The sequence below is a fragment of the Falco rusticolus genome, chromosome 2 (genome assembly GCF_015220075.1).
Source record: "Falco rusticolus isolate bFalRus1 chromosome 2, bFalRus1.pri, whole genome shotgun sequence".
Lineage (NCBI taxonomy): Eukaryota > Metazoa > Chordata > Aves > Falconiformes > Falconidae > Falco > Falco rusticolus.
The window spans coordinates 79,184,531-79,211,361 of record NC_051188.1 but is presented as its reverse complement, the minus strand read 5'-3'; the positions used below and the strand labels follow the sequence as shown (position 1 = coordinate 79,211,361).

The following is a 26,831-nucleotide window of genomic DNA, read 5'->3' as shown; positions in this document are numbered from 1 at the left end:
ACCTTATTGTTACAGCTGCTTTTCTTACTTTTGAGTAATTTGCTGATTTATCGTAAACTCTCCTCAAAGGTAGTGTTTTGTTGTCAGGCATTTTTTCCCCTTAATAAAGTATGTCGGTGGGTAGGGGAGGGAGTATCTCTTGCAAGTGGAGAGTGAAGCCAAAAAGGAGGTCACTGCCTAGTGAAGTTGCAGTGTTGTTTTTTTGAAAGAAGCACCAAGCCTGTCTCGCAAGTATTCAGACTTCTTCAAGTGCAAGCACGCCTCCATCACTGATTGAGGCATGAGCAAGCATATTGCAGATTTCGTCAGCAGTAATACAAATCTGAGGCTCTGTTATTTATGGTCGCTAACAATTCTGTAACAGTCTTTTCAATGGAAGCTTGTGGCTGCTAAATGGGGCAAGGCACTGGTTTTGGATAAATATATCCTACTTACTGTATTCATTTTTTTAGTTAGATATAATATGTTTCTGCCCTAGACTCTTGCATAATGCTGCTTTGGTCATTCTCATTGGAAGTGATTTCCCTAAAGCTTTCTGCAGACTGTTTTTTTAAAAAAACAGATTATTTTTAAAGCAGTTCTGAAACTCTTCACAGTGAAATGTCCTATATAAATAAAGCTGTGCTGGAAACTATAATTTGCAGGAAAAGTCATTCAGAATTCGTTACTACTCTACAATTTTGTAGTGCAAACTAAATTTTTCAAAACAGCAAATCATTTGGGCTGCATTTAAAAGTCATGAGATACCTTTACGTGCATACAACAGAAAGTTCATCTTATGGGACATCTCTGGCCCCTCCCTGAAAATGAGAGCAAGAGGGGACAATTAATGTGCTGTACTCTGGGAACCCAGATATTGGGAGGCAAAATCACCGTTTGATGTTTTAAAAGGAGAGATTTTGGTGGTTCCCTAGCAACTCTGGTAGTGTGAACGCTTTGGAACTACGTATGAGAAATAAAGCTTCATAGTGGGGTTTAGGTGTTACACTTGAAATCCAGTGGAAATACTGTGTAGCTGGGAAGATGCTAGCTTCTGGACATGGCTTGCTGCCTTTTAATTTTTACTCCCTTCCCTTTTCCTGGCCTTGTCTTGCCGCAATAATTAATTATCCTGTTGCAACTCTGAGACTAACCTGCATAGATGCATTGAGGGTTGGGAAGAGGCAGTTGTATGTGTCTTGATCATTATCATCCTATAAACCATGGATGCTGACATGGTTTATAGGAGCTTGTGGCTTTCCCATAGATATGTTAGTTCAGCTGGCGAGTAACCAGTAGCAGAACTGGTCTCTGCTTATAGATGATGCACATTTTTATCTCCTTAGTTTGTGTATGTAAACAAAGATTATCCTAGATTTAGTACTATACAGTCCACAGTGTATCATCTAGGGCAAAAGTGATTTCTGCTGTTAAGGAAAAAATTGTTAGCTGTATACAGCAGGGTGTGTGGGGCAGAAATGCTGAAATACCCTGTTCAGTATCAGTTGGTCAGTGACTCCAGTGTAATTTCAGGCAGAGCTATACAGGCGTTTCTGCCCCAAGCTGCTGAGCGCTGCTGGCAGCCAGAGCAGGCTGCAGTGACATATGGCTGGGTTAACAAAAAAACACCCCAGGTTCATTAACTCAGGCTCAGCTCACTGTGAAAGCAGCTAAACTACTTACTCCAGGGTTAGCTTGGATCCCAAATACACAGTGCTTTATCTCCTCTAATAACCTTGCCAGGCCCAAGCTGCTTCTGTGCCTCATCCAGCCCTGATGCACCACTAGAGGACAACTGAGACTTGATGATAGTAAATATAAGCCTAGATTCTTCTGGAGAACTGGAGACAGCATATCTTTTGTTTGCTTTTAACACAGTTGATACTGAGCTTTTTGCTACTTTCCTTGACGTTTTCAGTTGGTGGGACTGAAATGGTTTCTTATGCTGTGAAAGTTGTACAAAAGAAATTGTTTTAAAGGGAACACGGTGTGCAAACTATTTCCCCTTGGAGCAGCAATATAACTGCTCTAATATGCCAATTTGCTGTGCTATCAAATTCCAAGATCAAGGTAGAGATAATTCTGCACCAGTACTCTAAAATGCCATGAACTTGTTAAAAACCGCAGTCCATAAAGCCATTGTTAATTAACACCACTGTCAACATTCACTGGCTAGCAGAAAAAGCTTGCTTTGATGTCCAAAGAAACCACTGTGACTGTGGCCAGTAGGAATTTTGAAAATTTCTGGGTTTTTTAAAGCAGCTGAAAGCAACTTTACTCCCTCTCCACCACACACCCACACTGCCGGCTCTTTGCTGTTCATTCTGTCTCCCCATCCTTTTTGATTCATTTACGCCTGTACTTTTTTACTTCATGCCAGAATTCAAGTCGGGTTATCATGTTTCACACTATGTAGAACAACAGTGCATAAGACAATGATGCAATCTTGACCATTGCCATTAATGTAGACGGTATACAAACTGAGGGAAGAAATTTATTTTGTGGCAGGTGAGAAAGTGTTTGCAGTAGTCTGTTGCAAAGCACAGTATGTTAAGAAAGGGAGTTCTTCACTTTCTTTTTAGTAAGTGCACCTCTTGGTGATGGAACATTAATAACTGGATATTATTTTCTTGCCCTTACAGGCAGCACAAACCTTGCATGTATAGTTCAGTTGAATGACCCTATGCAGAAGTTTTCCAGCTCTGTAGCCAAAAATGCTGCAAATCCCTTTTGGAAGGAAGAGTTTATCTTGTAAGTAACTTATGTACTGAGAATACTTTTATAGTAAAGCATCTTTTTTTACTTAAACTATGTGAGGTTTTTCAAAGAAGAATGGCATTTTGAAATACAGCCAGTCAGGTGGCCTTAGAGAAATCTGGAGCTGGTAGGGACCTCAGGATGTCTAATTACCTTCTGCATGCATATGAAATCAAATAGGTCTGTAGGTCTTTGCTGGTAGGTATCTGGTTCTAGTAAATGACAGCAGTAACAGGCATAATAAATCACCCTGTGCTTTCATACAGTGCCAGAAAAAAGCACTGGCAAGGTTTTGAAGTCACTTTACCTTGAACACTGCATTTGAGGAAATCTGATGTCTCTCCATTCCCTTCCCTGAGTGGCAAATGTGAATGTGCAAAAAATTTGACCATCTAAAAGAATGGTGGCTGTGATTAAAAAGGAAGTGTAAAACTAACTGTAGATTTTTTTTCTGTAGAGCCAAGTGGGACTTTTGGGCAGCCTGCACGGTATTCAGTGATTCACACAGCTTCTGTGTATAAGGTCAAAAGTGAGCAGTTCTAAAACTATTTTAATTTCCACTTTCTAGCAGCAGAGCAGAAATATCTGCTAGCTTCTGTATTGTATGAGTTGAAGAAGGGGGAATCACTGATGGCAGGGTGGACCAGAGGGATGTTTCTCTAGTGGCTTTAAACACACACACACAGGCAGGCAGCTTCCCAGGGGAATGGGGTGGAGATGCTGCCATACAACCTACTGTAGATACTGCTTGCTTTTTTTTTTTCTATCAGGATATTAATGTGTGAGGCATTTCACACACAGTGGAGTGAGTCTCTCTGATTCTTTCTGTAGCTTTCCTCTCTCCTCTTGGTTACATTTCTTATATTTCAGAGAGTAATGCTGCTTATTTTCCTGTGACATTTTTCTTCACTGTCTAGTCACAGCCTGACATCTACTGTATCCGTTCCTTAGCTTACAAGGAACTGAGCTTGTATTTGGACCTTTGCCTGTCTGTGCCAAGTGCTTTCTTCCTCAAAGAGTGGTGTACAATTCTGTGTGCTTCTTCTCAACTTGAAGGAGGTCTGTCTGTGGAGTGCACAGATCTTTTCCTGCCTCCTCAGTGCAGTCTGCTGGACTGCGCCTGTCAGTGTTGTGGAGCGTGCACTGCAGAAACAGAAGAGCTGAGGGGAAAAGTGACAGGGGCTGCTTGATTTAAAGGAAGACACCAGGATCGGTCATCACAAGTTGTACAGGACTTGGAGAACACCAGACCTCTCTGCATGTCTGCAGTGGGTGGAAATAATTAGAAATCACTATAGTCAGCAAAGAAAAAATTGGAACACCACCGAAAGGCCTTACCTTTTTATATTGTCTGAGGGAGGTATGTGCACCTGGTTCTTATCCTGCTGTCAAGTGGAAAACCAGCTAGAAAGCTCTCTTCCTACAGACATGCACAGTCCAACGACTTATAAGGTCTGATTTTAGTTACGAGGACCTACAGCTTTTGTGGAAAGCCACAGCTCAGACAACGTTTTTCTGTAACAGTGTGCTGCATCACCATCAAGACTTAAGGATTAACATGATGCAATTTCTTCTCCACAGTGAGAATGGGGAAAAAATGCCTTTCTGTAGCAGCTTTCTATTCTGGAGTATCTCTAAAGTGCTTCAGCCACTGGGGCTGTGAATCACTTCAGCCATCTGTTGGTAGAACAGCATCCGTGCTTGGTGTTGCAGAGCAGACACGTTCCCAGCAGTTTCAGACAGGAAGTTTGTAAGAATAATACCCTTTCCAACTAAAAGTGCAGAGAGAGGGCAGGCAGGATGTGATTAAGTTGACTGGAATTTGGCCTTGACACTAGGGATAATGCTGGGTTTTCCGCACTGCTTTTCAGAAGTGCATGAGGTAAGCTGGGGGACTTTTACAGAAAAATGATCAAGATTTGGCTGCAAACCTTCTTTCAAGTTCATCCCCATGCCACCCCCCACCCCCCATCCTTTTCTTTCTCCAAAAATGAGAATACCCACCAGTCTGAACACCAGTGTACCGACCACTGTGTCAGGCTCTGCTTTAGCTTCATGGGAAGAGCAGCAATAGTATCATCAAGGTGCTTCCTTTCAAGTTTTGGAGGTATGGGAGAGGATGGTAGCGGCAAAGAAAAGCTTACAACCTGCTACATAGATGGTGTCCCACAGCATCTAATGGCAGTGGGGTACCTGCAACCAAGATCACACCATCCTGAAATGGAGACATAAAAAAATAAAATACCTATGTGCGTGCCCTTAAGCTTTTTTGGCAGTACACCGACTGAGACGGTTATAAAATCAAATTTTACTCAAAGGTTCATCAGTAGGTACCCAGTTTGCTTCACTGTCTCAATTAGAGGAAAGGGTCTGTATCTATTGTGTAGTCCATCTTACGAAGTACCACATATACCAGTAATTCTGCTAATAGTTCACATCAGTTCTGTCACACAGAAACTAGCTCTTGTTATCTTGCAACATCCTTGAGTCTTATTTTGAAAAAGTAATACTGACTCTTCTCACATAAGACTGTAACTACATCTATTTACTTGCATCTATCCTGCTTTTGCAGGACACTTTCCTACTTTCACACAATACCGCACAGCTTTGAATGGGTTGTTGATTGGACCTGTTCCAGCATCTTGTCTTACAAATTTGATCCTGCCAGGAAAAACTAGCCTCTTACTGTTGTGGTGTAGCAGTCAGACTAAGGACCAATATCAGCTTGAAGGGCAGTGTTTGTCAACTACTGGGGAGGTGAAAAGCCTCTGAAATCTTAGGAAATCAAAGTTTCCTTTGCCCATGGTTTTCTGACTGTGATCCCTTTAGTCAGTCTTACCTGAGGTCAGAAAGATACGATGCACGCAGGTTTAGCGCTGCCTGGCTTCGTGTGGGCCAAGAAAAGTTAGGGTATTGGCAACCAGAATGGGAAAGGGGAAAACCTACGTGGAAAGGAAAATCTGCTCGCTTGCAAAGACCTAACATTAGTTTCATTTACTTTACAGTGAACTAAGTGCCAAATCAAAAGCATTGCAACTGCAAATAGTAGAAGATGGAAAACTGGATAGTAAGTATTAAAACTGAAATTTTTTGCATGTTCAGCTTGTGAGCATTGCTAAATGTTGACATAAGTCCTCTTTTAGTTCTACCCAGCTGTACAGCCAAACAAGAAGCTGTCAGATTTCTGAACCTGCATTAAAGCGTAGATTGCTGCTGCTAGCTTGTCCTGGTAGTGAAATCAGGTATGCCTCAAGCGTGGCTCTAGGCAGCTGGAGGGGGAAAGAACAGCTGTGGAAGAGAGATCAGCTAAAAATAGCCAGCCAAACTTGTATGAAACAGGCAGCTTGGGGAAAATTTATAATGTAAGTTTATGTTTTTAAACTCTGTAAGCCTATCTTCAAATGTAGGTCCCAGAGTGGAAATCCATGGAAAATCATGGAGTTCTTGGACAACACTGATTGACCTGGGTTAAGTGCTGCCCATATACCCCATTACTTCCATCTGTAGTCATGGACAGAAGAGAGAACATCTCTGTTTTCCTCTGAGTTAAGGTTACATAGAAACCTTGTTTCATTTTAGACTGTAGACATACTGAGTCTTCCATATGCTCATATCCTAATTTTTCAGCCTTCTAAACATTTAACGGATCCACCGTGAGCAGTGTTGGTTTCAACTTCAGCTTTCCAGGTCTTTCTGTGGCTGAAGGGGAATCATGAGTGTTAATCCTAAATCCTTCCTTTTCAAGCCCCAGAGGCTGCCTAGCAGTTACCAGGTATAAAACACACTAATTCTGATTATATTGAATTAAAGGTAAAACATGGGGGCTGAAACATTTTTACTACTTAATTCTGTTGTTGCAGTTTGCATTTAGCCTTCAGTGGCAAGAAAACCCCTTCGCTGAGCTATTGCATTTGGTTTATTTGGAGAAGTGTTACCTTCCTGGTGGGGGTAAGAGGTAGATGGGTGCTGAGATCAGAGAGCACATTGAGGTGTTTTCATGAGCTTTGTAAACTTGCTGCAAGTACTTCATTACTTGGGCTTTATTGAAGTGATGACACATCATAAATTGTTCTCATATATGCTGCATGTTATTTTGCTGATTTTTTTTTTTTTTTTTCTGGAGCTAGAAATAGTAACTGTATTTCACCTCTTGGATCCATTTGCTTTTTCCTTCTTATGTCAGATTTCAGGTTCTTGACACTCAGCTATTTCTCTGTGGTTTAGTACTATCAGGTATGTTCAGCTTAGTTCAGGAAAGAGTTACAAGGTATGGGCCAAAGCTTTTCATACCCAGTGATTAAAAAATATGTGCTTTTACTCATGGTGTCTTGTGATAGTGGACGAAGGCTGGGCCAGTAATTTATTAGGCAATAATATTTTATCTAAGCCTTGGCTAGTAAGTAATATAGCCAAGTGGACTGTGTTTGATTTTTTTTTTGTTTGGTTTACTGTATTTATTTTTATGTTTAATAATTTTTATATACGAAGTTGTGCAATACCTTGCATACGATCTGCGATTATTGGAGGGATTGGGAAGTCAAATGTAAGCAAATGTTTAAAAAAATTTTCTGATATGGATGCTGGGTTTTGATTTTTAACAAAAAAATAGGATCTATATATAGTCAGCAAATGTATATTGTTTCTTGCACAATGTTTAGTCTTGCCTGTACCTAAGCATCTTCAGTAATGGGTCTTTCAAACAATACCAGTAATGTTCCACATCCTATTGAGAGTGTAACTACCAGCCTGGTTTCCTGAAGAAAAAGGTCCCAACTGATTGTATGGAGAATTGTCTTACTCCCCCTCCCCCCATAACATCTTAGCTGTTCTTTTCCCAAAAATGTGAATAGAAAACGCAAAAGTAGCATCATATTTATGAGGAGAGAGCCAAGTAGTGTGAATATAGTATAGATCTCTACTTGTCTTTTGAATTTTGCAGAAAACTGGGATTTCATCTCTGAAATTGTGCAGCACTTCGGCTAATGGTTTGTTGCAGTCTAGTACTAATAAAGTAGGGGGAAGAGCAAGAGAATGGCTGAACTTGCATTAAAGTTCAAATTAAGAGAGGCTATTCTTAATGATGCACCAGTTTACCAGGAATCCAGAGCATTTTCTGAAATGAAAGATGCAGGTAACCGGTTACAGAGATTGTTCAAGGATCTAATAGTAATATTTCTAAATGTTTTCTTTTCCTTTAAACATTCTGTGTATACAGGGAAAAATAATGGCCAGAAATAGTGGCAAATAAATAATATTTCATGTCTCCATTCTTTCCTGTTGTGCAGTATTAGGCCAGGCTGAGGAATAGTCATAAAATGGAAAGAAAGCTGTGAAAACTCCCACGTTTCTGCCCCATGGTATAGGACCCATTCTTGCTATTAGCTGCCTGTGTTCTTCCACCTCCTTTCCCATCTTCTCACCCTTAAACATACTGACAGCATGGATATACGCTGATTTTGTAAATTTTATTTCTTCAAGGTCCTTTATCCACAAAGGTGACTGTACCTCTAGACTTGTTCAGGAAACAACCTTCTGGCCAGCAAAGCTTTGCACTGAACAGCAGGGCCGGTGAGAGCAGCCCAGAGCCAGGGCCCCGGCTGGGATCCATTAGTGCAGAGGTACTACTGCGTTTGGATGGTTTTACAGTGGATCTTGTGCTTTGGGAAGTACCTGCAAATGCTCGTCTTCTGCTTCGGACTGTCGCTCACAGCACAGTGTAATTTGTGGGCGAGTTAGAGCAGCATATTCAGATTGCACGGTGTTTGTGTCTATCAAAAGAATTAGTTGTTTGGCTTTTGAACATTAGCAAAAATGTTAAAGGAGTACTAGCTAGAAATATTAGTGTCCTTGCTTGACTGTTCTAAGGCAACATTTTTTGTCTTCCTAGTTCTCTTTTATAGAACCCCATGAATTAAAGACGTGGCAAGTCTCTTCTCCAGTGCTGGCCACTAAGATAGAAAAGGATCGCACTGTGATGCCCTGTGGGACTGTTGTCACTACTGTAACTGCTGTGAAAACCAAACCTCGTTTAGAAGGGAGATCGTCTCCACTGAGCACAGGTGAGGAAGTCCACTTCTTCCTGTGTTCTCTTGGGGTTATCTGTGGGGACCAGGAGAAGTTGCAGGGGTGGGATGTAAGGAAAGGCATTGTTGTCCAGACTTCTCTGATATGTTGGAGGGGGGACATTATTTGTATTCTTCAGAATCAGAGTTTTTAATTTTCAAGAAACCTTGTCCTTACAAGAGGAGTGGTTAATGTTCCTTTTAATATACACTGTAAAGCCTCACAGCAAAGTGATAATGCAGAAGAACTTGGTTTTGGTGGATGGTTTTCCGCATGACAAAAGTATCAGGCTCTTGGAGTGTTTACTGCTGGCAGACCATCCTGTGCCTTCTAACTGTGATGTGTACTATAATCTCTAATGAAGATCGATATCATGTTGTGACGAAGTAGTTTTTTTCAGTAGGTCTTTCAGGAGTAGCTTGTCCGATTCTTCTTGGGATAAACACGAAAGCAAAACCTGTAAACAGTCTTTCTGTGAAGTCTCACAAAGAGCTACATTCTTTAAAGCTATTAAAGCAGATCTTTTACTTAAGTGGGTGTTGTCTGGCATCTTACAGTAGAATGTTTAAAACCAATACATTCACACTTCACAGGTCTTTTGGAATCAGGTTACCATAAAGCATGCACTGAGAATTTGTATTAAACAACTTTCTCAAATGCTTATGATTTGAGCAGGTTTTAACATTATAGGTATAATAAATTCTTACTGATTTCATAATAAATGTCTTGAATAGTTTAAATAATAAAAAACCTTGGTCCTCAGATTCTCCTGCGAAAACTCCAGTTAAAGTAAAGGTGATTGAAAAGGATTTCTCTATTCAAGCTATCCATTCTCATGGTGCTCCAGTCAGCAAAACTTTATCGTCTTCAGATACAGGTAATAGAAATGTTCAAAGCTGCTAATGTGATGTGTGATAAAGAATATGTGTGTCTCTGCTGCACATGGGATTAACGTAATCTTGTTAAAATAACAGCAAACCCATATGGCTACTGCCTTGCAACAGGCACTGAGATGTTTATGTTAGCAAGTACTGTGGTTAGGGATATAGCAGTCTTGCAGTAGAAGTCTGTTTTTAATCAGTGATTTTAATTACTAATTTTGAATAAATAACAGTGAGCTGTGGTTTGGAGGGGGGAGGTGACTGCAGAAAAGCCAGGCTGTCTTTTCTTTTGAATGACAGATTCCTCCTTTATAAAGGCGTGAGGGACACTGCCCAAAATTAAAACCCTGTGACACTCTAATTCTAAGGCCATTGTGAAGTCCCCTCTGTCTGAAAAGAAGGCATGAGGCTGGACCGATGTAAGGAAGACTGCATTCTCTTCCTAGCCCTGCCACTGGGTGTTTTTGTGCTAATGCAAATAGACAACCTTGCTGTGCCTGTTGGTCCACCTTCCTAAGTCACCTGGCATACTGCTGAAGAGCCGCCAGAGCGTCAGGTGGCATTGATAGTAACTTTAATTATAAATTCACTTTGACTATACTAAATCTGATTTTGACTCCAGGGTATTTCACCTTTTCAAGCTGCAGCTTCTGAATCTTCAGCATATTTTTCAGTCCTGTGTGTGGTTACCATTTGATCTTTCTGTAGCTCTGTAGGCAACAGTAATGACAGATGTGACCCAGTCTAGCTGCAAACAGCACGTGGTGTGGGTTTCAGTTCCCTTTGTGCAGATTTGAGTGGAAATGCGACAATCTGGAGATGATCTAGACTGCTCCTGGTGCAGTCAGAAGGCTTGCTGAGAGGTAGAAATGCATTGGCCAAAAGGCAGAAATCTGTGGAAGAGCACAAATCAGTAACTATGAATAGCTGTAATAGCACTTGAATCTTTCCCTACTTCTAGACTAAGAGGTACTCGGTATCATGAAGCAGCATGGTATTACTAAGCCAGTTTGGGAAATGTTAAAGTAGTGCTAGACTTGTAAATTGAGTCTCATAACTGTTTATGATACTAAAGATACAAAACTCTTACTGGAAAACTCATCCAAAGACAACTTCGAGCACATTGATATGAACAGTGGATTTATGGGAGTGCAGGGGAATTTCTGTGAAATGTTTATACAACATAGCAGGAAGAATTACTCATTAGAACAGGTTTAAGCCAAATGAAAAAATACAAAGGAGCATTGGGTATGACAGTAACTGAAGTAATGGTTATTACAGGCATCATGCCAAAATAGCAACAAGCACTATGGAAAAGATGCTGTGGCTGTGCCATAGTTCTAAGTGATGACAACAGTAAGAACTAGCAAATGCCAGTGATGCTGTCCTGGATGCTCTCAGCTGTTCCTGGTGGCTTTGCAGTGGAAGTAGAGGTTTTTAATGAGTGTGCAGACGTGTGTGGGTATGCATAACCCTTGTGCACACATACTTCTAAGTTCCAAAAGTATCCAAGATACTTGGTGCAGCATAATTATTCAGGCCTCATCTTTTATCGCATTAATGTCACGGTAACAGAAGACACTGCTCTGTTTAATGAACATTGGTTCCATTGCTGCCTCTGTTCTTTTGTTGTTAAAAGCCCACCTCAGACAGCATGGGGATTTTTGTCACGTTAACTTTCTTAGCTTTGTTTGTTCCTAAGATTGACGAGTTTGATTAGTGTGTATTTGCTGTGCCCAAAGTACTTGCATAGTAGATGCCAGAAGTGGCCATGCTTAAAAATAAATTGTGTTTGTCACTAAAGAGCATTTAGTATAATCAACAGTTTTGTATATACTACAAACAATTTTGTATTCCTGTGCAATGTTTGGAGGGGAGAATGGGGTGCACTTTACAGGCTTTGGAGACAGCTGATAAAGAGCAGAGTGACTGCTACTTTGCCTTCCCCATCCCGTCATAGTGCCATAGCAAATCTGGAAATGCCAAGCAAGGATGTCTGGAAAAAAGAGCAAAATAGCTACCCGAAGAAGTAGTAGCACATACTGTGCAGTTTTGTACAGTGTTGAAACTGTGGCTCTTCATGATTGTGATACCTAGTGCTCTACCTATCCACCACTTCTGGGTTATATATATAGTTATATATATATATATGTATAGTTATATATATATATATATATAGGGGTTTTTATATATACTACATAGTATATACAGTGTGTGTGTTTATATACATATATATACCCACACCACAGTGTAGTGGTGACTATAAAATAATTGGAAATAGTCGTATGTTTTGTCTAGGCTTCCAAAACCTGCTGTGTGCTCAGAGCAAGGCTTTGTAAGTGCAACTTAGGTACCTCTTCTCAAAGAATGGGTAACAGAGGGGAAAGACAAGACCCAATAGCTGGGAAGTGAGTTGGAAGATGTTTTGTATTGCCTGGTGTTTGTACCATTTTTGCCATTTTCTTTGAATTTTAAGTCAAGAACAAACTCTGCCTTTTCTGTTGTATACCATTTTTCTTTTCTCCCTCTGAAATAATGCTTTCTTTTCAGAACTGCTGGTCCTGAATGGCACCGATCCTGTTGCAGAAGCAGCCATTCGGCAGTTAAGTGAGTCTGCAAAGCAGAAGCTGAAGTCTCCTAGAAAGAAAAGCACCATTATCATATCAGGGGTGTCCAAGGTAGAGCAGAAAACAACACTTTGTACTAATGCTTAGTACTGTAAAGTCTTTACTCCTCTAAATGCAACTTGAAATTAATGTGTCCCATTCAGCAGTCTCTGCAGATCTAGGTCTGTGTGCCTGTTTGTTTCAATAACTGTTTCAAGTTAAGCCAAATCAGGATGGATTTGTTGGGGAGGGTGTTCATTTCTGATTGTTAGATTTGACAGCCTGACTGAAAATGCATGGTATCCTTGGATGGGAATGAGATAATTGGGGATTTGGGAAAAATTATTAAGTTGAGAACAGAAGATAATTAGTCCTTCTCTGCGTTTCACCCATGAAAGGAAGATGCACGGGAAAAGTATGATATTTTTTTTCCTATTTTTTTTCAAAGTTGTTAAAACAAAACCTCTGAAAAATCTTCTACTCGTCTGGGCTCGGTTCCAGAGGGAGGGCAGACAGAAGACACTTTCTCACATGGTGTATAGCATTCCTCCAGACTTTCTTCATCCACAGCCTCAGTGTCCCATCTGCTGCTTGGTGCCTACCTGTAGTCCTTGTCCATCAGCAGCCTGCAGGGAATTTGCTGTCAAGGCTTGCTGTTATGCACGGGACCCTTAAAGAGCTTTGGGTGAAAGCCAAGTCAGTGGGAATGGCTCCCCTCATCATCACTGTGCTGTGATGAGGCGGGGGGAAATGAGAATCGGCTGCCACAGTGCCAGATGTAGCCTCATGGGAGATGGAGGCACTGGGGCTACATGGATTTGTGTTTAGCTGATATGGATGACACTAAGTCCTTTTACAAGATGAAATGCTTTGATGTTTATTTTCTTAAAAGGACCAAAAGATTGTTTATGCATCCTGATACTTCATTACAGCAGCATATGTAGGAAAGAGTTATTTGCAGAGGGTCTGGGGATAGGTGAGAGGCACACGCTTAATGGTTTTCCAGTCATTTGGCTTTAACAATGTGATTAAAATTTGGCTGTATGCTTCTAGCCTTTATTAGAACTAAGGAAGCACCAAGTGGCATTCTGATAGCCCTGAGCAATACAAGTAAAAGTGTAAAGAAGAGAAAAGAACTTTTGCAGGGAGACTTGATTTCTTCCAGCAGAGCGGCTTGTGTCAGTGTTGTCTCTTATTTTCGCTGGGCAGACCTCTTTATCTCAGGACAGTGAAGCTGCGCTGATGATGGACTATGCTGCAGCCATGGACAGCTCCTGCAAAGAAGTAGATCCCTCCACTGTGGACGAAGCTGTTGCAAAAGTCACTTCTGATGAAAAGCTGTCAGTAGGTGCTTCAGAAGTAGTACCCGATACTGAGCCACAGCAAAGTGCCCATAAGGCTTGGGGATTGGAGAATGGCAGCCAACAGTGGGACACCAACACGCTTTTAGACCAGACCTGTGAAGAAATATCTGGGAGCTCATTAAGTGTTTCAGAAACTGGGAGCATGAAAAAATCTAAAGGTATGTGAATCCTACCCCTGCTTCAGAGAACAACTTCTTTCTCTATGTAATTGGCAGTATCATGCAACACTGTAGTAGCTCATCCTTTCTTACTGACTTTTGTCCTTAAACGCCTTGTGATTGTGGTGTTTATTGAAGCTGTCCTACTAGCAGCCAGAAAGAGTGCAGTCCTCTGGCTCTCTGAGCCAGGTCAGGCTCTCTTACATTTCCCTCCATCAGGAAATAGAAGGGCTCATCCTTCGAAGTTGAAGGGCAGCTCACTTAAGCTCAACTCCATTATCTGGGAGAGAAGTAGCTAGCCATATCGTCAATTCTTTGATGAAAACTGTGTTCTTGTAAACAAGGACTTGTGCTATATCAGCAGCTCCATTATTAACGCAAAAAGGGCAGGGGTCCACAGTTGCTTTCTGATACTTTCCCTCTCCTTCACATCTCTGAGCACAAGGCTGGCTCGCCCTCACTAAAGCGTGTGCTCAGGAAGCACCACAGCTAAATCTTAACTACCTTGTGAACAGTTTCACCCTTTTCTCTGATTTAATTCATACATAGTTTTCTAAAGAAAATGGTAGCTGCAGTTTGAAAATGTCTTGGGATTCTTTGTGTTTCCTTTTTAAATCCATAAATCTCTGAGCCTGTATGACTGGTTTGTGGCTTAGTGGTAAACACAGTCTGACACAAGAGCCAATGCGGTGGGCTGTGCCTTGAACAGGTAGCACACCAGTCTCATGGGTTGCACATTGAAGTTGCAAAAATTGTGTTTCTCGCCCATATCCATCCCTCTTTTGCTTTATTATTTTTGATTGTTTCCTTACCTGGAGTTACTGTAAAATGGCTTACTACAAAATGTCAAAATATTATTAGATTATTGTAACCCACACACACATAAGGCATACACTGGAGATCTTTACCAAGGCTCTCCCTTAGAGCATCAAGGTTTTCTGGCCTCCTCACAGCTGTATAGCTCTACCTGATAAATTGGGATGGTACAGCAGCAATCATTTTTACATAGATGGTCAGGCATTGGAAAGTTCTGGGTGTGTTTGGGGTGGGTGTAGGGGTTATTTGTGAAAGAATTTGTCTCAATTGGAGCCTAGAAAAGTTTAGGAAGTTGTATGAGATATTGCAAAACCTATGGACTCTTCTTTAACATGTTATTCTAAAACAAGCAAATGGAAGTTTGTACATGAGCTGTTGTCTAGTTTTGTTTTTCCCTGTGCAGTATGTTGCAAAGAGATCAGGCTTCTAAAGAGCCTGTTTACAGAGTGTAGTATTGGACTGCTAAAAAGCTCAAAGTATCTCTAATATTTGAAAGAGCTGTCTCATCTTGAAAAAATATTTTAAAAAGCTGACTCAAATCCCTTTCTTCATCTGTGGATATATCTCTGTGGAAGTCTTGAATCTCTGCTTTATCACAGCTGAGTAGATTTTGTGGAGTGAGACAGAGAAACATTTCAACCCCCTGCCTTCAGTTAGCTTTCAATAGCTCAAGGTTTCTGTTTTGTCAAATGCTTTCCCTTTAAAAAACGAAAACCACAAAACCAAACACAACAACAACAAAAACCCTAGAAAACTCAAACAAAGCAAACAAAACCCCTTCTGCTTTAAAAAGCCTTGTGTGTGTATTAATGTCTTAAATTTAGCGCTGTCTGGGTTTTGGTTTTGGGTTTTTTTTTTACTTTTGCATATTTTTGATTTTTACCTTTCTGACTTCCTCTTTCTTAACCATTCCCTTTCATAAACTTAAGAGGACTACTGTGCCAACCAGAATTAATTACCTACACAGTAAGTTATTTTTGTCTTTTTTTAAGAAAATGTAGCTTTACAATGGTACACTCATTGTAAAAACTGAAGCAAAACATAGTTTGGCACCTGTTTTCTTCTTCCTCCATCCATTTCTTTCCTCCCTCCAAAATTACCTTCCTGTGCTCAGGTGTCTTAGCAGACTAGTCTGCTGTAACAAATCATTTCTGATGGTCATGCTGTCCAGGTGGGCCACACAGAATGGACAGAAAGGAAGGCTTGGAGGGGTGCTCTACATTCTTGATCTCTCTGTTATGCCCATTCCTGTAGTGTCTGTTTATCAATCAAAATCTGCTCATGCAAATCATGTGTGACCCCATAACTGGATGTGCATATGCAGAAAGCTTATTTTAAAACCTGCTGCTTACAGTTTTCTAGATCTCTTTTCTAACCTCACTTGTAGAGCTGCCAGGACCTCAGCAGGTATTTACAAAACCACCTGGATAAAAACTGGTTTGGAAGTTGGGAAGGAATGGAAAGAAGCGATGTCTATTCATATCCTTGTAGATGTAGAAGGAAATCTTACTTCATTAACAAAAACGAGATTCAGAAGTGATCCTAGCCCCACAAGCATTTTCAGAACACCGTAAACTGGTGCAGAGGAGCCTATGAAGACCTGTCAGTCTGTATGGCACTCTTGGCGTGCTCTCTGCTTGTCTCCTGGTGTTAGGGGCAGAGTTGGCATATGGATCCTGTTGAACTCGAGAAGTAAGCATGCAAATAGCACGAGCATTGCCAAGCTTGTGATTTGCCCTACCCTGCTGCCTTAGCAGGGGTGCATGCCTCCACAACAGCTGGAGCCACTGTCAGGCAGCAAGTACCAAACTGGTTAGCAACTGATGGGTGGCAGTGGGGATGTGGCAAGCTTCCAGATAGCAATGACCTCAGTGCCTCCAGAAACACAGGGAGCTTTCATGCTGGGGGGCTGCTGCTTGTGCTGAGCCTTTGCTGCTCTCAGGGAAGCGCTGCCTGCAGTTTTTCAGCTGCAGTGAGTTGTCCCAGGCCACCGGCACAATTTTTGCAGCGTTCTTGGTTTGGTTCTATTTCCTAGTATGGGAATTCGGTCTGAATGGATAGGACTAAACAGCTGCTTATGGATAAACCCTTCTGTCCTACTCCTCCTGTTGGCATAGCTTCAGCTGCAGCTGCCAAGACTGCTGGGCAGAACAGCTGACTGCTAAAACAAAAGCCGCACATCAGCGAGGCCTCATCAGTCCCCCCCAGCCTTTGCATATTAACAACTGTCAGTGTCATGGGGCTGAACACTGTTTCTTTTATGCTGTCAACAACAGCTTGAAGTGGTACTGCTTTGCCAAAAAGATCAATCAGAGGGTGATGGGAGAGCAGTCAAGATTCAGATCCATGAGTTACAGTTGCTTTCAGCTGACTTCTCACAGGGCACAATGGAGTGGAAGCAGAAGAATCTCAGCAGCAGCAAGACAAAACATGCTAGAATATGCTTCCAGGTGCTGAGTGGTTAGTTCTTAAAACACAAAATAATAAACCCAAGCACGTGTTTGTAACTGCTCTGTTCTGAACAAAAGCATCTGGCTGTGTGCAACAGAACTGCCATGGACATACCTGTTCTGCAGCTGTCACTGTGCAAAATAACATGTAGCCGGGGTCAAGTCCTTGGAGGACAAATACATAATTCCGGCTATTGCACAGTATCGCATGAAATAATTGGTTTCTGTGTTGCTTTTTGTATCCATTTGCAATGGGAAGAAAAGCAGAATCAAGGCCATACAGTGACAGGAATTAATAGCTGAACTGAGAAATTTGAATCGGGAAACCTCTTAGTGGTACAGGAACGAGGTGTGGAAGCTTTGCCAGGAAGATGACTGTCTTCACATACTAGTCTGACTGCCAGAAGGCTCCTGTGTTGGCTTGCTACCTGGGTCCTCCTCTGTTCAAATTGGCTCGTGCCACTTGGACAACACCGCTACCCAAGTCTGCACAGAACTGTTGCTGTTTTAACATGGGGCTGATGTACTGACACGAGGCTGAGTCTTGCCAGTAGCTCAGAGCGGTGTCCCTGCCAGCTGCAGCCAAGCTGCCTTACACATCAGGCTCACATGTGCTCATGGAAAGGGAAGGTGGAATTTGGCAGAACGGTGGCTGCAAAAACAACCCAAGCTTGCTGAGAGAGGAGTATTGGTAGCTATTGTTGGCAACATGAGTCCCGAGTCCCTGTTGAGATGACATCTGCAGTTGCCTTGGCTGCATAACAGGTTTGTCATGGGATCAAGGGAAGGAATGCGATAAAATAAAACAATTTACTGCAGAAGGGATTTGAGCAAATTTCTGAACCTGTTGGAAGCAGATGTAACATTATTTTTAATCTACTTCAAGTGAATTGCTATTCCTAACAGGATTTTAAAATAGCAAATGCTTTGTGATTGTTAGCTCTAGGTGGTGCTGCTGAATTCATACAGAATACATGCTGTCTGGCTCGTATGGGCCTACTGCACACAGGTTGGCTGCCAGGTACTGTTCTCTGGCACCAAGAGCCTCCTTCATCTCGAATTAAAATGCCACCTTCATGTTGTGCATCACAGGCTAATCTTTCCTTTTTAGCTCCTTTGATCACTGAAACAACAGAGAGTAACATGGCTTTCTCTAGTTTAATCTTTTTATGTACTTTTGTTGTATTGGAAAGATTGGATATGCCTGTTTGACATGTGAGAACCCAGCGTACAACCCACACCAAATGCTGTGCATGTGTATGTGTGACCACTAACATAGGAACATTTGGAACTAATGAAGTGTAAGGAAGGAGACTTCCACAAGATGTGTGGATTGACTTTAGAACCTTAAATCAGAGGATTAATATTCAGTTGCTCATAGGCATGTTTCACGGTAGGTTTCCCTCCTTTTCAACAGTATAATTTCTGAAAGAACTGAAGGAAAATTCCTTTTTTCTTTAGTGCTTCTGTAGAAATGTATGTGAGCTCTTCTTTCCTGAACATTCTGCCAACAGTACATGTGCATGTATATGCATATAACTAGAACTACCGGAGTCTTTCATGATTCAGTTTGCATGTTACTTGCATGGAATTAGGAAAAGCAGAGAAATACATACTTCCATGGAGTCTGAATTTCTCAGTGGTGTTCAGTAGGGAGAGAGCTGGATCAACAGCAGGGCAAAGAGGATTCAGTAGCATGTAGTGTGTAAGTATGTGTATGTGTGTCTCTGGCTGAAAGCACGACAATCGCTCGCATTTGCCAGTATCTGGAATCACTTATTCCAAGGTGGAACTCATACTATTATGGCCCCTAGGTTATGGACCATCAATGTTCTTGCTTTAGACTCACCACACTCTTAGGTTTCTAACATTGTTTGAATAGCACAATGTTTAAACTAGAAATGCTAAGACCAAGGCTTTCTTCAGTCACGCTACAGTTTACAATTGAAGCTGAGCTTCAAGGGGAAAGCAGCCTGTTCTGTCTAAAGTGCCCTGCACCTCTGCTGTTTGCTTCTGCAGGTGGGATTTTGAAAAAAAGTGCAAAGCTCTTTTTCCGCCGGCGACATCATCAGAAGGATCCAGGAATGAGTCAATCGCACAACGATCTTGTCTACCTGCAGCAGCCACTGTCAGAGGAAACACGCAAGAAGGGAGGCACTCTTTCACGTATTCTGAACAGAAAGCTCCTTTCCAAAAACAAAAGCAAGAACAAACTGAATGGTGCTTCAGCAGAACCATACATATAAGACTGAACACTCTCTGATGGGATACTTGCACATCAGTTGACCGTTTGTTTACAGAGCAGTACTAGAGAATACAGATAAGACTGATTAATTGCATAAAGTGATGTTCACTAGTACAGTGGTCCAAGAATAAACAGAAAGCTTGTCTTTTTTGTTTATTTTTTCTAGAACACTTTTTCTCTCTGATTATAAAGTTGCTCCTCTAAATACAAGCAGTGCTAATTGTATTGTGACAGCTTTTGAAGGACCATGTGGTTTATTGTAGAAGATGAGAGAGGATGAGAAATGGTACATGTGGGAAGGACCTGCATGTAAGCACCTAGTTTACATTAATGTGGAGCTAAGAACTGAAACATCATACCTGCTATATGACTGAACCACTGTAAAGAGAGAAGATACCACTGTGCTTCCTTACTGAGCCTGGAATAGTAGCAACACAAGCCTCAACTTGTTTTTCTAGTCAGGCTGAAAGGGAAAAAGAGAGGCCCAGATCCAGTTTGTATTGTGGTTTGGAAACTGGTAAGTTTTCAGAAGCAGAACTAAAATGCTGATTAAGATAGCCTACTGTAATAACTCTAGCCTGCTGTAATAACTGCTCAGTCCATGTAGGTGGAGAGATGCCTTTGATATTAGCCATAAATCAATAAATTATGCAAATACTTATACTAGCATATTGTTTCATGTTCTGTGCATAAGTTATGCCTGAAAAAAACAGAACTTTCTCTAACGTCTACTTGAATCTACTCGCAAACAAAACATTTACAAATTCTTATATGTAGCTTTTCTTCCCTGTGTGAGAAGCTGCGTTGCTAATGCAAAAACCTGTCTTAGGGGCTCTAATTCCTTCTCCCAAGTACTTGTTAGACAAGTATATTAACCATCATACCAAATGCAAAGCTAGGAGCAATAAGTGATGAATAGAGCATATTTAACCCTATAATGCTTTTCACTGGACAGCTTGATTTACTTGCCAAACACTTACTGAGATCTTGGAAAACACAATTGTGAAAAGAGCTTTTTTAAAAAATACTTCCCTCAGTCGTCTTTCAGTTTCTGGATCTACCAGTGTTGTCATGTGGCGAGTGGTTGGTTGGGTGAGTTTTTTAACTTTTTTTCCTCATTAAATATTGCAGCTGGCTCCTTTAAATTAAAAGAAAAAACTGGTGGCTTAAGTAAAGGCATAGTTCTTGTTTTGGCTATTAAGAAGAGTAAAATGTCAGTATTTCACAGGTACCATCTTTCATGCATACCTGTACTTTTCCATCATCTACATTCCTCCTGAGGACAAAGCACCAAGCCTGTTCTCTTTAGCCAAGAAAAACATCCATTCCATCTGAATTACTGACATGAATGGATGATATGTTTGTACCTGCTTTGCCAGCAGTGTTCCTCTCCACTGCCTCTCCCGCCCCCTGGCCTTTTCTCCCCTTAAGACATCCAACACTTTAGCAGATATTTGGGCTTTCAACTTAAACCATTCTTGCGAATAGAAAGTCACTGAAGAACAGAAACACATTTCAAAACTTATGATGGACTCTATATTCTTTGTAAAAGCATTTACCAAGGAATCTAAAAGTAGAGAGGTGTTGGTTTCTTTTTTACCAAGAAAATAGTAGAAGAGATGAACTGACAAAATCTTGCAACTAACTGAGCCTGTTTAAAAATACTGTTTATGTGTGTAACCTCCTAAAATCACTGTGGTAGTACAGCAGTTCAGACTATCAAATAGTTGTACATTTAAGCATGCTGCTTATTATGAAAACACTTGAAGGCATTTTAATATTCTGTATTTTGAAAATTGGCTACAAATGAGTCTTCTAGAGCTGTAATGTGCTTAGAAATCACAGTTCAGTAGTACATTTTTTTCCAGCTTCAATGTGCTTGAACACATTTGTTTATTGTTAATTCAATATAAAGTAGAAGTTAGGTTTCTTCATTTGTTCTACAGTGGTTCACAATATGAGTGTTAAAAAAAAATGGTTCTCTCAACGTAGACTTTTTCCCTTGACTTAAGTAGGAGCTCTTTGCATGATGGGGCCAGCTGGGGGTCAAATCTCTGCCATGTTGTAAATCCTTAGTCTTGTTTGCTGAAGGAGAAAACCACAACTGGTCATTGAGTTCAAGAAATCAAGGTGAGACTGAGCTCCATGGGTTACACCCCCTTACACTAAAAGCAAAGAGCTGTGGAATTGGGAATGTAAAGGGAGCACATAACACGTCTTGAAGTCTGCTTCAGTTACTGAACTGGGATTTTAATTTACAGAAGTTTTGTCGTGTACGGTGGAATGGGATGGAAATAACACTGAATAACTTGCAGAATACAGGAGTAGGGTTTGCTTGTAGCTTACCCCAAAGAACAGATACACACTGAAGTGGGTTGTTGGTTCCTCTTTCTTTTAAGGTCTTGATGATTGCCTAAATGCAAGTCTTGATGGTGGGAACCAGGAACATTCTATACTGCAAACTGTGTGAAGGTTTGGGCTCACATATATTGAGAAAGAATGAATTCTGAAGATGAGAAAAGTAAGGCATTTTGGGTAAAAAGGGAACCTTCTTTCTTAATTGTCTTCACTCCTCAGGAAAATAAACATTATTTAGTTTGATGTTTGACCTCTACATCTGGCTGGTGTGTTCCCCACCTCTTGCTATTCTTCTACAAATAATTTGTGTTCTATTGTCAAAACAAGGTAAGGTACTAAACACAAAGGGACAATTGAGTTGGTTAGTTGTGACAACCCCAAAGGCCCACGATACTGAATCCCATTCCTCCCTTCAGAGACGATTAGGTTGTCATTTATGATCAGGAGACCTGAGTATGTACATATTTTTTTTTTTGTTTACTAGTATTTAGGTCAGTGTAAGTTGTCAGTGGATCCTGACAACTAGCGGGAGCTATGCTACAGGTTTGGGATAGGAGGACTGGATTTGTAAACTGGCGTAACTAACACTGAGATGTATCCTGCCAGGTGCTGCATGTTTCATGTGCAGTTGTGTGAAGGATGCTGGAGAGAATTACTTTGTTCTTTTGTGTTTTGCAACCTTCATAATTTTAGTAACTACACTTTTGAACAGTAGAACAAATCTCTGCATGATGTTGCACTGAAAACTTGTTTTCTGCCTTCCAATTTAAGTATTTCAGAACAATAGCTTGGAAACAACCTGTGAAATCTTTCTTCCTTTTTGCCCCTTTTCTTAGACTTTTGTGTCTCTGAATATTCTATACAGCAAAGAAGGCATGGCATTTAATGAGCACTGAGAACTGAAGGCTTGCTTTTCCCCTCTGAAGAATTTTTCTGCCCGTAGTTGAAACTTCTTAATCTTTGTTGTTTTTCTTTATGGCATTTTAGCTTTTCATTTACCTTGATGAAGACAACCTGCATCCTTACCTACCCAAGATTTGCCTTGACTTTAGTCTGAATTTTGACCAAGCAGTAAAAGAATTAGATTCCTCTTTGTAGATCGAAGCAATAAACCTACCTAGTATCTCAAGTGTGAATATAAGCTACATAACTTTCTTAAAGTGACTGAGATCACTTTAAGAGTCACTTTAAAGAGGAAGGGGTTCTTTATCCCTAGATTGTCGGTATTTCATATCCAGTTCACCTCAGGAAAAAATTATAGTTATGTCACTCCTAACTATACATGAAACTTGTGAATCTGAGGTGGCAGGAAGGAGTGGAAGAAAATTCATATTCATTTAAAAAGCAAAATAGTTTTGGCAAACTTGAACTTAATGGACAGGTCATAAACCGTGCAGGCATAAATACTGAGCTTTATTCTTAAGCTTTCTGTTAGATTTTCTTTTTCCCCTGCTCTTTCTTTGGGAGAGAGGTGAGGCTCCAGGTCATACAGAGCTGTAGTTACTGCCTTGCTCTTGAGAGGACGTGGCTTGCAGCACTGCTTTTTTTGAGGTGTTCTGTTGCCTGGCAATGATAGCCGCTTTGAGGATCAGTGAAATTCTACAGCATTTTGTAGTACTGCGTCTCCTCACTGGTTGTAGGTGGTTTTAAAGTGAAAGCTTTCTGCTGTACATTTCTTGTAAAGTTTTGGTGTCCTTGATATGCAAAAGAAAAATCAAAGTCACCTACATAAAATGCTACCACATGCATATAGGGAAGCAAAGTAAGAATCTTGTTCTTGTAACATCTTTTTCAGCTCTGGTAGCTCTAGGTGTTACAAGGAGCAGGAGCTCTATACAAGGTGGGAGCCGCATGGCTTTTTCATTGTAGTTTATTGCAGTTTTTTAATTGTAGAGCTGAAGTTTGAGATAAGTGCTTATCCCAGTACAGAATTAAGTATACTGTAGCTCCAGGCTAAGACATTCCCGTTGTGAGTGGGAACAGCTGACCTCATGCTTTGACCTCTACAGGACCTAAGTGGATTTATTCATGTGTTTAAAGTCAGCATATGCTTCTCTACATTGCTAAGCCACAGCCTTGGTGACAACCAACTGAAGATTAACTGTGTAACAAGGGTGATTAAGTTAAGGGTGAATAATATAATTTCACTCGGGATATCCAAACTGCTGCTATGCAAGATGCTGGCATGGTGTGAAAATACCTGGGAAGCATGGGTCTGAGGTCTTTCCAATACTATAACTCTGTATTTCCCAATAATGTATTACGCTCTGATATTCCAGGTGGAGTAAAATATTTTTTCTAGCATTCAACTGTGATACTAACTTTTTCTGTGGTGGGGTTGTTTGTTTGTTTTTCTTTTTTTCTGTGTGTACACTAAGTCAGTGTAATTAAGAATGATATACAGATTTATTATACCACTAAAAAACCTGAGAAGATGATTTTTTTAAAGAAATAACTGCTGCTGTACATACAATAAAGCAAATTGTCTCTGTGTAGTGCGCTGTCCTACATACCTAGTCAGCCAAGCGTAACAGATGGTTTTCTACTCTCCTTCACTAATTTGACCTGTTGCTTAACAGACCATTTACCTGTTTACTCAGGAGCAGAGTTCTCCACTGATGCTGTGCTGACACCATGGGTTGTTTCTGATAACCCTGGCTATATCAGGTAGCCCCTTCTTGTTCCTTGAGAAACTGCCTGAAACATGGACTGGGTGGGAATCTAATGGAAAAAGGAATTATGAACTCATTGCGGTTACTTGTTATTTTTTCTTTCATTTATATTCTATTACCCTGAAACCATTTGTTATTTTGGGGGCAAAGAGGGAGGAGTGTTATGGCCTATACCCTGTAAAGAAGACACCAGTACTAAAATGAGCACAGCCTGGGAATAAGGTTCTCTTGCAGTCATTTTACTGAAAAAGGTATGTTCTAATTAATGCTGCTACAAAGCCCTACCAGGCGGGGGGAGGGGAGAGCGGGGGGGGGGGGGGGGGGGGGGGGGGAAGGGGAGAGGGAGGGGGAACAACACCAAAACCAGGCATTCATATGAAAATAGCCACAATACTGTTTTTATTTTCCTTCCTAAAGTGAGTGCTGTACCTTATTTTGCAAGGAAATTGTATGTTACTTTACTGGAAGTTGCTGTCCACATTTCTATGCCTGATTATTTCATACCCTTGAAGTGCTTAGCTGAAATTTCCTAATGGTCTCCCAACAAACCTTCTTACTTTTTGTCCCCACTCTAATCTTGGGTGAGGTTTTTTAACTTGTATGATGCCATTCATGTATGCTGGCAAAAGTGACAAGACTTATCAAAATGAGAGCAGGAATGGATGTAGCACTATGTCTGGTCCATACTCTTTCCTCCAGTTCATCATTCTTAAACAATGAATAGAAGGAATTTTCATTTTTTTCATCTCTCTACCCTAGCAAGACTGGCGTAAAATGCCAGTTCACAGTCTGATGTTAACTCTGCAGAAAGGAAGGCAGGCATACTGGCAAAAAAAAAAAAAAAAAAATGTTGGAGCTGCAGGATCCAGAATCACACGTATTGTAAATCCAGATTGCTTCAGCAAGGAAACATACAGATAACTATTCTGAATTAGTTAATACTGACAAAGTGAATGCACTGCAAGCAGGATGTGTACTGGATGCTGAAGAAACCTAGGCAGAGGCCCAAAGACAGCACTGTGAACACGAATATGCACTGAGATGTACAGGGAAAATTAGTAAAAGCAGACTATACAAAACTAAAGACCAGTCAGCTTCGATCTTTGAAAAAGCAAATGACCTGTACTTGAAAAATTCCCCTTACTACTGCTGTACTCATTGAAAACTTCAGGTGAGTCACTTTTAGAGAATAAACAGTTCCCCCTCCTTAAATTGCCACCTTTTGCCAAGAAACAGTGTTGCACATGTTCAAAATTAAAATGCTGCATTGTTACAGTTTACCCAAGTACTTAACAAGTGGAGAGCCGCAATACTCTACCCATCCCTCTTCAAACCAAGTACTTGTGCCGAAGGGGATATAGGATGGGTGAGGTGAGAGTGAGAAGGAGCCTGGCTTTAGCCAGCTGTTAAAAGACGTAGCTGTGAGAAGAGCACATCCCCCAAAAAGGACAGAACTAGCACCTGCTTTCCATCATCTTTAAATCTTCAGCGGTGCTTTTACTGTGAAGACTGGCCAGCCGCACCACAGTGGCAGGGAGCACTGCGTAAGGCTTTGTGGGGGGCTCCGTTGTAGGCAATGCTTCTTCCCAGAGGAAAAAACTCGGCGTGTCTCTCTGGAATACAGAAAGCCTAAGTGGTTCCTGCCCCCAGCCTCTGCCTCTGGAGGGGTGTTCTTGGCTGCACGGTGCACACTTCGCTTGGGGCGGGGTAAGCGCTGCTGTAACCTGAACTGAATGCTTAAACCCCCTTGAGAGAGGAGCTTTTGTTCCCTGGGCACCAGATTTCAGTGGTAGCCCACGATATGAAAAAAAAAACCCTCAGATATTACTGGTTGCACTTACGGATGGTACGTGTGGCCGCAGTGTTCGCTATCAAGCACAGCAGGGCTGGGCCCTGATAACATCCTGCTCAACCAGGCGGAGGGGCTCGGGCGCGCTGTCCGTTGGCCTCGGCGAGGCTCGGGCGCGGAGGCAGGCGCTCAGGTGCTTGTTGAGGGGTTAGCAGGGGAAGTGGCAGGGCCGGCAGCCTGCCGTGCGCCTGCTCGGCTCCTGCGCGCCGCCAGGCCGCTCCTGGGACACCCCGCCGGCGGCCGGCACCGTCCGGGCGAGAGGGGAAAACCCAGCTGGTGCCGCCCGGCTGCGGAGCCACCCCCGACGGCAGCCGCCCTCCCGCTCCAGCCCCGCCCGGCACCGAGGCGCCGCGCCGGCAGCACGGGGCAGCCGGCCGGGAGGGGGCGGCCGCCCCTCGCGCAGGTGTCGCACGGCCCGGTTGGGGGGGGACCCCGGGGACGCGGTGCCGAAGGCCCGGCCGCCGCCGCTGCAGACCCGCCCCGGCAGGGACGAGCCAGGGCGATGGGGGCGCCGGGAGTAGGACTGTGCCTCCGCCGCCCCCCCACTAACGACGGCGGCCGCTGGCGGGGCCCGGGCCGCGCGGCCCTCCCCGCCGCCGGTGGACTACGCTTCCCACCGTGCTTTGCGGGCGG

The 26,831-nt window shown here is 41.9% G+C and overlaps 1 protein-coding gene and 1 long non-coding RNA gene across 3 annotated transcripts in view; one reads left to right on the top strand and one right to left on the bottom strand.

Moving 5' to 3' along the window:
• The window catches only part of C2CD2 (C2 calcium dependent domain containing 2), a 40,075-nt gene extending 18,283 nt beyond the window's left edge, over nucleotides 1-21,792 (top strand). The window contains exons 7-15 of one of the 2 annotated variants that reach the window (XM_037376591.1): nucleotides 2,622-2,730; nucleotides 5,742-5,803; nucleotides 8,215-8,354; nucleotides 8,624-8,795; nucleotides 9,563-9,676; nucleotides 12,231-12,358; nucleotides 13,496-13,808; nucleotides 15,554-15,590; nucleotides 19,094-19,207. In XM_037376591.1, coding sequence (XP_037232488.1) covers nucleotides 2,622-2,730; nucleotides 5,742-5,803; nucleotides 8,215-8,354; nucleotides 8,624-8,795; nucleotides 9,563-9,676; nucleotides 12,231-12,358; nucleotides 13,496-13,808; nucleotides 15,554-15,579 — 1,064 coding nt within the window. In that variant the 3' untranslated portion in view covers nucleotides 15,580-15,590; nucleotides 19,094-19,207. Of the gene's footprint in view, nucleotides 1-2,621; nucleotides 2,731-5,741; nucleotides 5,804-8,214; nucleotides 8,355-8,623; nucleotides 8,796-9,562; nucleotides 9,677-12,230; nucleotides 12,359-13,495; nucleotides 13,809-15,553; nucleotides 15,591-19,093 lie in introns of both variants that reach the window. The other variant, XM_037376590.1, reaches the window with a different exon arrangement.
• Nucleotides 21,793-22,158: 366 nt separating this feature from the next.
• Nucleotides 22,159-26,828, bottom strand: LOC119142974. The gene is made up of 2 exons (XR_005102532.1): nucleotides 26,191-26,828; nucleotides 22,159-24,398 (listed from the first exon to the last, which is right to left on the bottom strand). It is a non-coding gene; the product is annotated as an uncharacterized LOC119142974 (long non-coding RNA).
• Nucleotides 26,829-26,831: the final 3 nt, after the last annotated feature.